The 15,770-nt window shown below is 46.0% G+C and overlaps 1 protein-coding gene across 1 annotated transcript; it reads right to left on the bottom strand.

Annotated features, from left to right (window-relative positions):
- Positions 1-9,466: 9,466 nt before the first annotated feature.
- On the bottom strand, positions 9,467-10,907 carry LOC125536946 (peroxidase 1-like). Its single transcript, XM_048700241.1, has 3 exons — positions 10,620-10,907; positions 10,367-10,552; positions 9,467-10,270 (listed from the first exon to the last, which is right to left on the bottom strand). Exons 1-3 carry the CDS (start codon positions 10,824-10,826, stop codon positions 9,683-9,685), a joined length of 981 nt encoding a protein of 326 aa, XP_048556198.1. The 5' UTR covers positions 10,827-10,907; the 3' UTR covers positions 9,467-9,682.
- Between the last annotated feature and the right edge of the window lie 4,863 nt (positions 10,908-15,770).

Here is a 15,770-nt window from a genome sequence, read left to right as displayed (position 1 = left end):
GGAGGAGAATATTTGAGTTACGAGTTTGGTGTACATTTGAAAAATTGTGGAATAGTTTCGCAACTCACGCCACCCGGAACACCACAGCGTAATGGTGTATCCGAACATCGTAATCGTACTTTACTAGATATGGTGCGATCTATGATGTCTCTTACTGATTTACCGCTATCGTTTTGGGGATACGCTCTAGAGACGGCCGCATTCACGTTAAATAGGGCACTATCAAAATCCGTTGAGACGACGCCTTATGAACTGTGGTTTGGCAAGAAACCAAAGTTGTCGTTTCTGAAAGTTTGGGGCTGCGATGCTTATGTGAAAAAGCTTCAACCTGATAAGCTCGAACCCAAATCGGAGAAATGTGTCTTCATAGGATATCCAAAGGAAACTATTGGATACACCTTCTATCACAGATCCGAAGGCAAGACTTTTGTTGCTAAATTCGGAAACTTTCTAGAGAAGGAGTTTCTCTCGAAAGAAGTGAGTGGGAGGAAAGTAGAACTTGACGAGGTAACTGTACCTGCTCCCTTACTGGAAAGTAGTACATCACAGAAAACTGTTCCAGTGACACCTACACCAGTTAGTAAGGAAGCTAATGATAATGATCATGAAACTTCAGACCAAGATACTACTGAACCTCGTAGATCAACCAGAGTAAGATCCGCGCCAGAGTGGTATGGTAATCCTGTTCTGGAAGTCATGCTGCTAGATCATGATGAACCTACGAACTATGAAGAAGCGATGGTGAGCCCAGATTCCGCAAAATGGCTTGAAGCCATGAAATCTGAGATGGGATCCATGTATGAGAACAAAGTATGGACTTTGGTTGACTTGCCCGATGATCGGCAAGCAATTGAGAATAAATGGATCTTCAAGAAGAAGACTGACGCTGACGGTAATGTTACTGTCTACAAAGCTCGACTTGTCGCAAAAGGTTTTCGACAAGTTCAAGGGGTTGACTACGATGAGACCTTCTCACCCGTAGCGATGCTTAAGTCTGTCCGAATCATGTTAGCAATTGCCGCATTTTATGATTATGAAATTTGGCAAATGGATGTCAAAACTGCATTCTTGAATGGATTTCTGGAAGAAGAGTTGTATATGATGCAACCAGAAGGTTTTGTCGATCCAAAGGGAGCTAACAAAGTGTGCAAGCTCCAGCGATCCATTTATGGACTGGTGCAAGCCTCTCGGAGTTGGAATAAACGCTTTGATAGTGTGATCAAAGCATTTGGTTTTATACAGACTTTCGGAGAAGCCTGTATTTACAAAAAAGTGAGTGGGAGCTCTGTAGCATTTCTGATATTATATGTGGATGACATATTACTAATTGGAAATGATATAGAATTTCTGGATAGCATAAAGGGATACTTGAATAAGAGTTTTTCAATGAAAGACCTCGGTGAAGCTGCTTACATATTAGGCATAAAGATCTATAGAGATAGATCAAGACGCTTAATTGGACTTTCACAAAGCACATACCTTGACAAGATTTTGAAGAAGTTCAAAATGGATCAAGCAAAGAAAGGATTCTTGCCTGTGTTACAAGGTGGGAAGTTGAGTAAAACTCAATGCCCGACCACCACAGAAGATAGAGAGAATATGAAAGATGTTCCCTATGCATCAGCCATATGATCTATCATGTATGCAATGCTGTGTACCAGACCCGATGTGTGCCTTGCTATAAGTCTGGCAGGGAGGTACCAAAGTAATCCAGGAGTGGATTACTGGACAGTGGTCAAGAACATCCTGAAATACCTGAAAAGGACTAAGGATATGTTTCTCATATATGGAGGTGACAAAGAGCTCATCGTAAAAGGTTACGTTGATGCAAGATTTGACACTGATCCGGACGATTCTAAATCGCAAACCGGATACGTGTTTACATTAAACGGTGGAGCTGTCAGTTGGTGCAGTTCTAAACAAAGCGTCGTAGCGGGATCTACATGTGAAGCGGAGTACATAGCTGCTTCGGAAGCAGCGAACGAAGGAGTCTGGATGAAGGAGTTCATATCCGATCTAGGTGTCATACCTAGTGCATCAGGTCCAATGAAAATCTTTTGTGACAATACTGGTGCAATTGCCTTGGCAAAGGAATCCAGATTTCACAAGAGAACCAAGCACATCAAGAGACGCTTCAATTCCATCCGGGATCTAGTCCAGGTGGGAGACATAGAGGTTTGCAAGATACATACGGATCTGAATGTTGCAGACCCGTTGACAAAGCCTCTTCCACGAGCAAAACATGATCAGCACCAAGGCTCCATGGGTGTTAGAATCATTACGGTGTAATCTAGATTATTGACTCTAGTGCAAGTGGGAGACTGAAGGAAATATGCCCTAGAGGCAATAATAAAGTTATTATTTATTTCCTTATAATCATGATAAAGGTTTATTATTCATGCTAGAATTGTATTAACCGGAAACATAATACATGTGTGAATACATAGACAGACAAAGTGTCACTAGTATGCCTCTACTTGACTAGCTCGTTAATCAAAGATAGTTATGTTTCCTAACCGTGAACAAAGAGTTGTTATTTGATTAACGAGGTCACATCATTAGTTAAATGATCTGATTGACATGACCCATTCCATTAGCTTAGCACCCGATCATTTAGTATGTTGCTATTGCTTTCTTCATGACTTATACATGTTCCTATAACTATGAGATTATGCAACTCCCGTTTACCGGAGGAACACTTTGGGTACTACCAAACGTCACAACGTAACTGGGTGATTATAAAGGAGTACTACAGGTGTCTCCAAAGGTAGATGTTGGGTTGGCGTATTTCGAGATTAGGATTTGTCACTCCGATTGTCGGAGAGGTATCTCTGGGCCCTCTCGGTAATGCACATCACATAAGCCTTGCAAGCATTGCAACTAATGAGTTAGTTGCGAGATGATGTATTACGGAACGAGTAAAGAGACTTTCCGGCAATGAGATTGAACTAGGTATGGGATACCGACGATCGAATCTCGGGCAAGTAACATACCGATGACAAAGGGAACAACGTATGTTGTTATGCGGTCTGACCGATAAATATCTTCGTAGAATATGTAGGAGCCAATATGGGCATCCAGGTCCCGCTATTGGTTATTGACCGGAGACATGTCTCGGTCATGTCTACATTGTTCTTGAACCCGTAGGGTCCGCACGCTTAAGGTTACGATGACAGTTATATTATGAGTTTACATGTTTTGATGTACCGAAGGAGTTCGGAGTCCCGGATGAGATCGGGGACATGACGAGGAGTCTCGAAATGGTCGAGACGTAAAGATTCATATATTGGATGATATGGTTAGGCCAAGGGGTCAAGCCCATGAGGCTTTAGGTCGGTACAAAAGGAGTTTTGCGGAGGCCAGGGGGCCAAACGCCGGAGACCCTGGCGTCTGGCCCTGGGCCAGACGCCGAGGCCCATGGCGTCTGGGCCAGACGCCAAGGATTGTGGCGTTTGGTCCTGGAGTCCGAGTGGGACTCTTGCCTTTCGGGCAAAACCGACTTTGAGGAGGCTTTTGCTCCAAGTTTCGACCCCGGGGCTCAACATATAAATAGAGGGGCAGGGCTAGCACCAAAGACAACAAGTTGATCCACGTGATCTATTCATTAGCCGTGTGCGGTGCCCCAGCCACCATAATCCTCGATGATACCGTAGCGGAGTTTAGGCGAAGCCCTGCTGCTGTAGTACATCAAGATCGTCACCACGCCGTCGTGCTGACGGAACTCTTCCCCGACACTTTGCTGGATCGGAGTCCGGGGATCGTCATCGAGCTGAATGTGTGCTCGAACTCGGAGGTGCCGTAGTTTTGGTGCTTGATCGGTTGGATCGAGAAGACGTACGACTACTTCCTCTACGTTGCGTCAACGCTTCCGCAGTCGGTCTGCGTGGGTACGTAGACAACACACTCCCCTCTCGTTGCTATGCATCACATGATCTTGCGTGTGCGTAGGAATTTTTTTGAAATTACTACGAAACCCAACAAAAGTTGCTTAGAACGACGAGACGAGTACAGATATGCAGTTCGTTCGTCTGCCACACGTCCCTAGCATAGCGAACCTGCAACCTCCCCCTCTGGTCCGTTTGTCCGAAAACGCGAAACATCACGAATACTTTCCCGGATGTCCCCCCCTTCACCGGTATCACCTACTACCGCGTTAGGACATACCTAGCACCGCTATTTGCTTTGTCATGCATCTGTTTGCATTATATTCATTGTTTCTTCCACCTCTTCTCTTCGGTAGACTACGAGACTCACGCTGCTGCTACCCAGTACGACTACGGTGTTGACGAACCCTCCTTCTCTGCCGAGCTTCCAGGCAAGCCCCCCCTTGATCAACACGATATCGCCTATTCCTTCTCTCAACTACTTGCATTAGAGTAGTGTAGCATTTACTCCTTTCAGTTAATCCTATTCCGATGCATAGCCTGTCTTTGCTACTACTGTTGTTACCTTTACCTGCAATCATAAATGCTTAGCATAGGATGTAGTTTATCATCAGCGTCCCTACATCCTTGTCCGTCTGCCATGCTATACTATTAGGCCATGATCACTCGGGAGGTGATCACGGGTATATACTTATATACATAATATATGATACATGTGTTGACTAAAGTCGGGTCGGCTCATAGAGTACCCGCGAGTGATTCATGGTGTCGGTGTACAAAAAGAGGGGTACACTTTTGGTACCCCTATAACTGTGCACGGGCAGTCTGAGCCACGGGCACCACCACACTGAGCAAGGCAAGGGAGGTGAGCCAAGGTAAGGCCGAAGCTCAGGAGAAGCAGAACGACGCCAAGACCAAGACCACAAATAGCAAAGGGGATGAAGCGGACCCCCCGGCAAGATCCTTGCCGGGAGGCGGTTTTAGCAAACCCGACAAGACCCTTGCCGTGGCAGCTCGCCCCACACCTACGGAGTGAGTCACCCTTGAGTCCACTGCCCCCATGGGGTAAGGATTCGGGAGACATCCCCGTGGTGGCATGTAGATCTTTGTGAAGACATTCAAGATCAGATACACCCTTTAGAAGATGATGATCCTTGGCGGGATCCCAGCCAAGGAGGACCACAAGGCCCCCGGCAAGAGCCTTGCCGGGGATGACAGCAGGCGCCATGGCAAGACCCTTGCCGGGGCCCCGGCAAGGCCCTTGCCAAGAACACCCGTTGGGCCACCATCAGGCCCACGCCAGCCAAACCTCCACCGCCGTTCGCATGCAGCTGCCGACCCAACCAGCTGGGCAGGCACCTGCGTGGCGGCATGCAGATCTTCATGGAGACCCACCACTTCGCCACCTCAGCTGCCTGCCTGCCTACATGGCACCGCGGGCACCGCTGGCCAGGGCGCGTGTCGACGTGAGAGGGAGCGGCGACGGACGAGACAGGGCTCTCCCCCGTCCCCGATAAAGCAAGGACACCTGGGCAAGACGCATTAAATGCGCCTTGTCATGTAATGCGAGGGATAACCTCACATCACTGTTCCCTTTCCACCTCCTGGTGCCACTGTGGCGATCCCTTTCCTATAAAAGGAGGACCGAGGCGACCAAGAGGAGGATTCGGCTTTTTGGAGCTCCTCACGCCCCATAGCTAGCTCAAGAACACAGATATACAATCCACCAAAGCAGGAGTAGGGTTTTACGCATCCCCGCGGCCCGAACCTGGATAAACGAACCGTGTGCTATCTGTTTGATCCACTCTTCTCATGACCCCGCGCCCCGCAACCGTAGTAGGGATTCTTGTGATCCCATAGGTGTCGTTCCCACCGACACATGGATTGGGGGATGAAAGGACATTTGTCCCGACGGCCCTCTGGGTGGATCTTTGTGGTGGAGCGACAGGGCAGGTTGAGACCACCTAGGTGAGAGGTTGGCCTGGCCCTGGTCGGCGTCCACAATTACTTCAAAATAACACGCTTAACAAGATATTGGTATTTGATCCGAGTCTGGCCACTGGCCTATACGCACTAACCAACTACGTGGGAACAGTTATGGGCACTCGACGCCGTGGTATCGGCCGAAGCCTTCTTGACGTCAGCGACTGAGCAGCGCGCGCCGGGTTGGACTGCGTAACACAACTTCCTTTGTAATGGAGGTTGCTAGGTCTGCTCACCGGCCGCCCACGCAATGTGCAGGTGTGCAATGGGCGATGGGCCCAGACCCCTGCGTGCATAGGATTTAGACCGGCGTCCTGACCTCTCTGTTGTGCCTAGGTAGGGCTGCGACGTGTTGACCTTCCGAGGCCAGACATGACCCAGAAAAGTGTGCCCGGCTAGAGGGATCGAGCATGTTGGGTAATGTGGTGCACCCATGCAGGGAAGTTTATCTATTCGAATAGCCATGTCCCTCGGTAAAAGGATGACTCGGAGTTGTACCTTGACTTTATGACAACTAGAACCGGATACTTAATAAAACACACCCTTTCAAGTGCCAGATACAACCCAGTGACCGCTCTCTCGCAGGGCGTCGAGGAGAGGATCGTCGGGTAGGATTATGCTATGCGATGATACTGGGTGAACTTACCATCTACTCTCTTCTATATGCTTCAAGATGGAGGCTGCTAGAAGCGTAGTCTTCAATATGACTATCTACCCCCTCTTATTCTGGCATTCTGCAGTTCAGTCCATAGATACTACCCATTTCATTGATACCAATGCATATGTAGTGTAGATCCTTGCTTGCGAGTACTTTGGATGAGTACTCACGGTTGCTTTGCTCCCCCCTTTCCCCTTTCTATACCCGGTTGTTGCGACTAGATGTTGGAGCCCAGGAGCCAGACGCCACTGACGACGACTCCTACTACACCGGAGGTGCCTACTACTACGTGCAGGCTGCTGATGACAACCAAGAGTAGTTTAGGAGGATCCCAGGCAGGAGGCCTGCGCCTCTTTCGATCTGTATCACAATTTGTGCTAGCAATCTTATGGCAACTTGTTTAACTTATGTCTGTACTCAGATATTGTTGCTTCCTCTGAATCGTCTATGATTGAGCACTTGTATTCGAGCCCTCGAGGCCCCTGGCTTGTATTATGATGCTTGTATGACTTATTTAGTTTTAGAGTTGTGTTGTGATATCTTCCCGTGAGTCTCTGATCTGGATCGTACACGTTTACATGTATGATTAGTGTATGATTGAATCGGGGGCGTCACACCCACACAACCAGGCAGTCAAGCCGCAACAAGTGCTAGTCCCCACCAAAAGCTTGGAACGACGAAGGCCGCCATTGCACATGTGACGAAGATTGGTGAGGGAGAAAGGTCACTGGCACCGCTAAAATCCCGATTTAGGGCACTACGGCAGTGCCACAACGTCCATGCTTGTGGCGGTAGAATTGGTTGGCAAACCATACTCATCGTTGTCACCAGATCTGAAGGTTCAAAGACCCTCTAGCCCATTGCGACAACCACCTAGCAGCGCAAGACCACGGCTCCATCCGCACGCCTCAACTAGAGGACCACCTCACTAGGACGTAGAAGGTCATCATTGCCATCCATGTACCTACAGATGGGATCGCGGCTACGGATGCCTCGCCACCAGAGTCCACCACCCCCCATAAACAACACTACCACAGCTGGACAACCATACCTATCCTAAAGCTACCACAAGTAGATCACAACTCGTCATCAAAGGTTGCCCCGAGCAGATACCTCCCTACCGCTACCTTCATCGACTAGTGCTGAGACTTACCCGACCAGTGGTCTCTAGTAACGGCGAGGGGAAGGAAGGAAAGGGGTGTAGGGGACGACGGTTGTGGAAAAGGGAGGAGGCGGTGTTGGGTTCCTCCCCAAAAGAAGAGTAGGGACTCAATCATATATGTTATAACCAAATCAATGGCCCAACAAAAAAATATCATGAAATTAGAATGAGTTATTGTGTAAAAAAGCGATGGTATCTCCTAAATAATCTATATCTATATCTATACCAATATAAAAAGAACCAAAGGGGCATATCCAATTAATCTCGGCCATCAAATCATGTCAATCCAACGATCTAGACTGCTTCAATGTCAAGCGCTCAAAACGCTTAGCGTGCAGTTAATTTCATGCCAAATATAGTGCTAATCACATAATAACACGCAAATAATATCCTACTTAATATCCGCATGCACTTAATATACTTCCAAATTAATGTGCATTACACGTACATATTGACTAGCCTCTTCTAAGGGCGCAACTACTGAAAACTAACATGTGTTTCAGGGTCTAGTGAGTAGTGCAAGCCGACGTTATTCCCATGGCGACTTATCAAGCGATCGTTGATCAAGTGTCCATAGGGTCAATTATCGACGGGCCACAAAGTTGTCGGATGATGAGACGATTTTCAATAATATATTTTCTTCTTCTTCTTTTTCTTCAAAACATGGATTACCCAGGCCTCTGCATCAAATGGTGCACACAACCAGACTTTCAATAATGTATAAACTTTTGAAATGTTTGGGACGAACTTCCCACTAGTTTGCAATATTTTTTATCAACAAACACTAGCATTTCGATAATACAAACACTAATTATACACTAATCCCTCACAAAAAATTATACTCCAGCATTGAACTTAATAAAAACAAAAAATCCATATGACATTATCCATTGTTGAGGGAATCGTTAACTGATAGCTGCTCGGTTGGTTGGTGAGCAGGGGATTAACAGGCTAATCGGCAAGTTAATCAGTTAATTGGCTGATTTATCAGTTTATCGGCTATTCAGTGACGCTACGAGTAGGATTAATCGATAAATTAACCGGTAAATCGAATGAATTCTTGAACAGGGTTGTTATCAAGATACCACAACCATTTTAACTTCCAAAAGATCTTAAGAAGACTTGAAACAGAAATCATCCAGAAAAAAGGGGAACCAGAATTTTTGGTCTGAAGCCAACATTGGTGGGGGGTGTTCTCCCAGCCGGCCTCGCCCCAGATCCGCGGCCCTCTCGAGCCATGGCTTGTAGTTGATGCCATCCCACCAAACCAAAACTGAATATACTTCTCTAGGACACGTTTCATTTTTGTATACAATTCCAGTACGTCTGGCAACTGGCATCTCAAGTGTTCCATCGTACCGTTGCAGAAAGCTAGCTTGGCTTTAGGTTTGGTGAGAATGAGATGGCGCCAACAAGAAGCCATGCATAATTGTGCATGGCATGTGGGAGGCTGCTTAAAAATTGCTTCCCTTTTGTACTAACGTCCAGCAGATCAGTTGCACGCCGGCCGGCTCAGAAATGTTTAGTGCCAGAGAGGCCGTGGGGCTGGCTGCTAACACAACGGAACACACATCAGATCAGATGCTGATCTGAAAAAACACAGGTCATGCCTGCACCAATAATGAGTCCATTCTTGACCGGATTCCTAATTATATAGTCGTCAACAGCAGATCAGGGTGTCGCCTAGTACGGCAGCGCATGTGATGTGTTGATGTGCGTAGCAACTTTGTTACTGATTCATTACATGCATGTCAGGTTTGCAACATGATTGATTGCATCTACTCAGGATTAATTTATATTGCAAAGGCTGAAATTACAGTGTTTATATATGATCATGTGTTCATGGCGGAAACTTTACAGGGCTGTAACGAAACAATAAATTAATGAAAGAGCAAAGATTTTGGGGGAGAAAGGAGGTATAACAGTAATAATTTACATGGGAAAGGGCGGTCACAAATTAATCAAAAGCATTGCATGCACTTCATCGGTGGTGAATTAATGGTTAACCACGCTGCACTTCTTCCTGATCTCGCCCTGGCCGCCGGTGAGCGGGTTGGCGTTGCCCATCTTGATCATGGAGGCGGCGAAGTCGGCGAAGAACTCGTCCTTGAAGGCGCCGGTGGCATGGCGCTGGACGTAGGCGCGGGTGAAGGGGTCGGTAAGGAGGGCGCCGTCGGAGTGGAAGAGGCCCCTCCGCTTGCTCACCAGCTTGAAGTAGTCGGTGTCGAAGGTCTTGAAGCTACCGGGGTCCATCTCCACGAGGGTGGTGTTGTCGTTGAGGCTGGCACACTTGCTCTTTAGCCGCATCATGTACTGCGGCTCCAGCGTGGGGTCGATGTCGCTGGGGTTCTCCATGCCGGTGAAGTTGTAGAGCCGGTCGGAGAAGGAGAAGCAGTGCGACGTCCCGATCGTGTGCCCGGCGGAGAGGACGACGAGGTCCTTGGCGTCGAGGTTCACGGCGGCGAAGAGCTGGGTGAGCACGGTGAAGTTGGCGGTAGGAGGTGGCAGGGCGTCGGTCTCGTTGGAGATGGACACGCTGCCGTCTCTCCGGCCGAGGGGAACTTCCCAGAATGGCCCCTTGCTCTAGAAAAACGATGATCGAGCAGCAGTAGAAGTTTAGAACTCGGCGCCTTCCACATGTACCGCGTGACGACATTTGCGAAATCGGCTAGTACTCACCAGCCAGACCGCGTCCCTGGCAATGAGGGCGAGCACGTCGGCGCAGGAGACGGTGTCGGGGCAGGCCTTCTCCACGGCGGCCTTCACCCTCTCGACGAAGCCGAAGCCTCGCAGCGTCTGGTTCGGCTGTGCGTCCTTCTCCGCTGTCTTGTTCGCCGAGTCCAGCAGAACAGACCCGTCGCACCCCTACATTCACGGTGATCAGGCCAGATGCAGTGGGAGTAGAGTACACATGCATGCAAATGTAGCTTACCCTGACGAAGCAGTCGTGGAAGTGCATCCTGAGGAGCGGCCCGGCGAGGCTGGGCGCCAGGGACAGCGCCCTCACCATCTCCCTCCTCACGACGTCCTCCACGCTGGGGCACGACTCGCTGTAGAACTTCTCGTGCAGCTGCGCCCGCGCGCACGTCGCCGCCACCGCCGCGAGCAGGAGCGCCACCATCAAAGACCTCGACGCCATCTTCACACGCCCCGAGGATGAGGGTGGCTAGGTAGCTAATTAGTCAGGGGAAGCTTGTGCTGCTGCTGCTGTTGCTGGACTGGCGCCCGAGAAATATATAGCGCCGGAGTGTCCCCACGCCTGCATGTGGTGGGCTGTCCTCCGGAGCAGCAGGTAAAATTTGCATGGTTTATTGAGTTGTTCCTTGTTTGCACTCTCCGGAATCTTTGCCGTGGCAGGTACACCGGCGGCGTGCCGTATGTATAATGGAGGCGGCCGGACAGCCAGACCCAGACGGAAGCACGTAGGCAGATCAACTCATTAACTAATTAGTCATCACGGAGCGGAATTCGCTGCCAAGTTTTAATCAACAAAGGGCCAGTGAAAGCCACCTACTGGTAGTTCGCAAACGTTGGAATCTCATGATCCATTTTTTTTTGAAAACCCACCATGTATTAATTAACTTAAAATGTTCGTACAATCATTCATCACAAACTTAGCCACACGGGGCGAAACAGAATTAAACATAATTCATCAGACCTATTATCGAAACTGAGCTTAGCAATCTCAAGAGCCACCGTATTAGCCCTCCTATTGATTTTGGATATCTGAAACTTCACCAGTAGCTTCTAGGTATTGACCGCCTCCTTCTTTAGGTCGATAAGGGGTGACCTGTCAAAGCGATCTTTTCCAAAAACAAAAGCCACAGAAGAGCAATCAATTTTCAAAAATGATGGGCATGTCAAGAGTGATACCGATATACAGGCCAGAAAGTGCCGCCCTAAGTTTCGCTTCCTCGGCGCTATAGCAAGCTCCGATATAATCCCACGATGAAACAATAACTTGTCCACAATGGTTTCTGATAATCAACCCCACACTCGCAACTTTAATGGCCTCCACAAAACTTGCATCGACATTAATGTTGAAGAACTCAGAGTTGGGTGGCTTCCAAGAGATAGAATTCCTCTCCATAGTGGTGGTTGGCTGAACTTCCCCCATCACTTGTTTACCTTTGTTGCACATCTCCACCTGCATGTTTGCATGACAAGACGAGAAAGAAGCCCAGTAATTTTCTACAAAGCTCACAGATGCCAAGATGGATTCCTTCCCTTTTCCAAAGATCAAATCATCCCTCAAATGCCAAGCTCTCCAGAACATGAATAATGTTTGCCCACACACCGTCGGATTTAATTGATCCAATAAAATAAGAAGCCAGTCGGGCCCAGAATATTTGAAATTCTCTCCAGCCGGTAAATTCCACACTTCCTTCAACGCCATACGAAACGTCCGAGCCTTGGGGCAACTCACCAATGCATGAAAAATACATTCATCCTCAATACCACAAATCGAGCACATACCTAGAATAGCTTGATGGTGTTTAACCCTGTTAACTTGAACCGCCAAACTATTAGAGGCAGCCCTCCACGCAAATATTCTAATCTTCTGGGGGACATTAGCCTTCCAAATTATATTCCAAAGCCTCCTTTCCCCATTCGTGGCACCACTAGAGTTACCTGGATCAACCTTTGATTCCTGAAGATTGAGTGCCAGCCTATACACACTTTTCACAGAGAACAAACCACTCTTCTCATCGTGCTAAGCAATAACATCACCCTCACTCAACCTCAGAATACACAATTTTAGAATTTCATCTGCATCATGCCTATAGAAAAGATGTCTGATCAGGTTCTCATCCCAACTCCTAGACCCAGTCATGAATAACTCGGACACCCATTTGATCCTAGTTCTATTCTTCTTAGCAGATATACGAAGGCCAGAATCCCTAGGGATCCAATTATCCCTCCAAATGTTTATACTAGAACCATCGACCACTCTCCATATGATACCTTTTTTTAGCAGATCGAGTCCATGCATAATTCCTTGCCACGTAAGGGAAGTTGCTTGAGGAAATACCGTATCAATAAGATGTCCATGAGGATAATATTTAGCTTTCAACACCTTTGCACATAGAGAATCCGGAAAAACCAATAAACGCCAAGCTTGTTTAGCCAAAAGCGCCTGATTAAAAATTCTGAGGTCACGAAAGCCCATGCCCCCTTCACTTTTAGGTCTCGTCATTTTATCCCAAGACACCCAATGAGTTCTCTTTCTATTCTCCTCATCGCCCCACCAAAAATTCTTGATAATCCGGGATAACTCATCACATAAAGAAGCAGAAAATTTAAAGATACCCATTGCATAAACTGGAATAGCCTAAATAACAGACTTGATCTGAATTTCCTTCACCCCGCTAGAGGCATATTTTTCAATCCGATCCGACACCCGCTTAAGCGCTTTATCTTTTGTAGATTGAAACTTACCTGCCTTCATACGACCTTCTGGCACAGGCAAACCCAGATATTTATCCTCAAATCCATCGATCGTGATCTTGAGAATAACCAAGATGGACACCTGATCTTCCATAGAGCATTTTTCCCAAATAAAATGGAACATTTATCTGGGCTTAATAGCTGACCCGTTCCTTCCTCATACGCCGATAAAATAGCTTTAATTTTCAGAGCTTGCTCCAAGTTTCCCTTGAGAAATAGGAGACTATCATCAGCAAAGAGTAGATGAGATATACCTGGGGCATGTTTGTTCAGTCCAAACTCTTGGATAATCCCTCTTGCCAACGCATCATTAATTAACAGCGACAAAGCTTCAACCACAAAGAGGAATAGATACGGAGACAAATGATCCCCTTGCCTCAGTCCACGTGAAGGATGAAAAGACTCTAGGAGCTGTCCATTAAAGTGCATGGAAAATTTCACAGTGGTAACACAAGTCATAATCCAGTTTATCCATATTGGAGCAAAACCATACGCTTGAAGCATTTTTTCTAGGAACTTCCAGTCCAGACGATCATATGCTTTTGCGAGATCCAACTTATATGTACAATATTCACCACGACTATCTTTCAATGTATTTAAAGAGTGCATACATTCAAAAGCAATGAGGGCACTTTGTGTAGGATAGATTATACCGTCCAATAGGGGTATCATTCTGTTGACAAGGCATTTAGAGATAATTTTATATATGACATTACACAAGCTGATTGGTCGAAAGTCCTTTATCAACTCAGGATGCTTCACCTTAGGAATAAGAACAATGGTTGTATCATTTATCCCATCAGGCATACTTCCTGAAATAAAGAATTGCTGGACAACTCGAACAATATCCTCATTGAGCAAACCCCAATTCCTCTGAAAAAACCCTGGCAGGGAACCCATCTGGCCCCGGGGCCTTTAACGACCCAATTTGAAAGAGGGCATCACTGATTTCTTGTTCAGAAAAATGTTTGCAGAGATCCTCATTCATTTTATCATTCAACACCGGTTTCACAAGAGACAAAATACGCGATGGATTTACCATAGAATCACAAGAATAAATGTTCTTGAAAAAAGAATTTGTGATACCTTTGATTTCATCCATGTCATGGGAAAGAGATCCATCGCTTCTTCTGATAGCAGATATATTATTCTTCTTTGCTCTCCAATTGGCCTTCCTATGGAAAAAATTGGTGTTTCTATCCCCCCATTTCATTTTATCCAAACATGATCTCTACTTCCACATAATTTCTTCGTTAATCAGGAGCACATCCATCTCCCTTCAATTTTTCTTCCTCTCCACTATTGCATTATGATCACTTCTGTTAAACAACACACTTGATCTTTTACGGGAAGATTCAAGCTTTTTTTTTGAAGATAGCCAATGTGAACCTTACTCCATCCATGAAGAGACTTCATCAAATTGTCCAAGTTATTTGCCACATCTCCCAGGTCAGTTACTTTCACACTTTTATTCCAACAAGAATCAATCTGCGCTTTCAACGCCGTATCCTCCCTCTCCCAATATGCTTCATATTTCAACTGTTTGACAAACACACCCGGGCGCTGGACACCCATCAATTCAATAAGGAGGGGGCAATGGTCTGACCTTCAACTGATGATATGAGACACCTTGCAATCCGGAAATATAGAGGACCATTGAGGGCACGCAACCGCGCGATCCAGCCGCACCTTCACATTTTTATTACCTTCCTGTTTATTGTTATAAGTCCAAGGAACTCTATGATAACCCAAATCAAATAAATTATATTCAGACATAATCTCTCGAAAATCTGCCATAAGTTTGTACCGGTGCTACATGCTATCCTGAATATATATACTTAGGTGATTTTTTCAGGCAAAATTACCCCGTGTCACAAAGGTGACAACACGTGGAGCTCGACACATCTTGTTGTTGGATTAGAGTTCAAAGTTTTATATCATTGCCATATGAGATAAATACACCATTGGTACTTGAACTTGTCATGGATGTTCAGTTCAGTGCTTGAACTTGAAAAATACATCCAACTAGTTCTAAAACTTGGCACCAACGTGTAAATACGGTGCTAATCTCATCTGTATACATAAAGTGCTATGATGTGGCACCGTATGTGGCTGACGTGGCATGAGGCACACTTATAAATAAGAAACATGATTACTATAAATACTATATGTTTCTATGACTAATAGGTCATGCCTGTTAGAGAAACTAAAATAAAAAATAGCACCAAACAGGATTCAAACCCGGAACCACGAGCTATCAAGCAGCCTGTGCTGGCCACTAAGCTAACTAGCAAGTCTTGTCAAATAGGGCACCTGAAGTTTGATTTAGTGTTGTCAAGCAGCCTCGGCTGGTCACCATGTCTACTACATGTTAATTTTTCTTAAAAAATGTAAAAAGTCTAAAAATTATGATGACAGTAATACAAATAAAGTTCAACTATTCATGCTATAAATACTCTACATAAAACTAAAATAACTAACTTTAAAAAAATGCTCATTTAACATTAAAAATGTTCACATACAATGTAAATATAAGCCATGCCTGTATGAAAATGTTTTATTCAATATATTATTTATTTATTTAGCTTTTTAAAATATAATCCATGATGGTATATTTTAAATTTTTGTATTAAGT

This window comes from Triticum urartu, chromosome 1 (genome assembly GCF_003073215.2).
Source record: "Triticum urartu cultivar G1812 chromosome 1, Tu2.1, whole genome shotgun sequence".
Lineage (NCBI taxonomy): Eukaryota > Viridiplantae > Streptophyta > Magnoliopsida > Poales > Poaceae > Triticum > Triticum urartu.
This window is presented reverse-complemented; position numbering and strand designations above follow the sequence as displayed.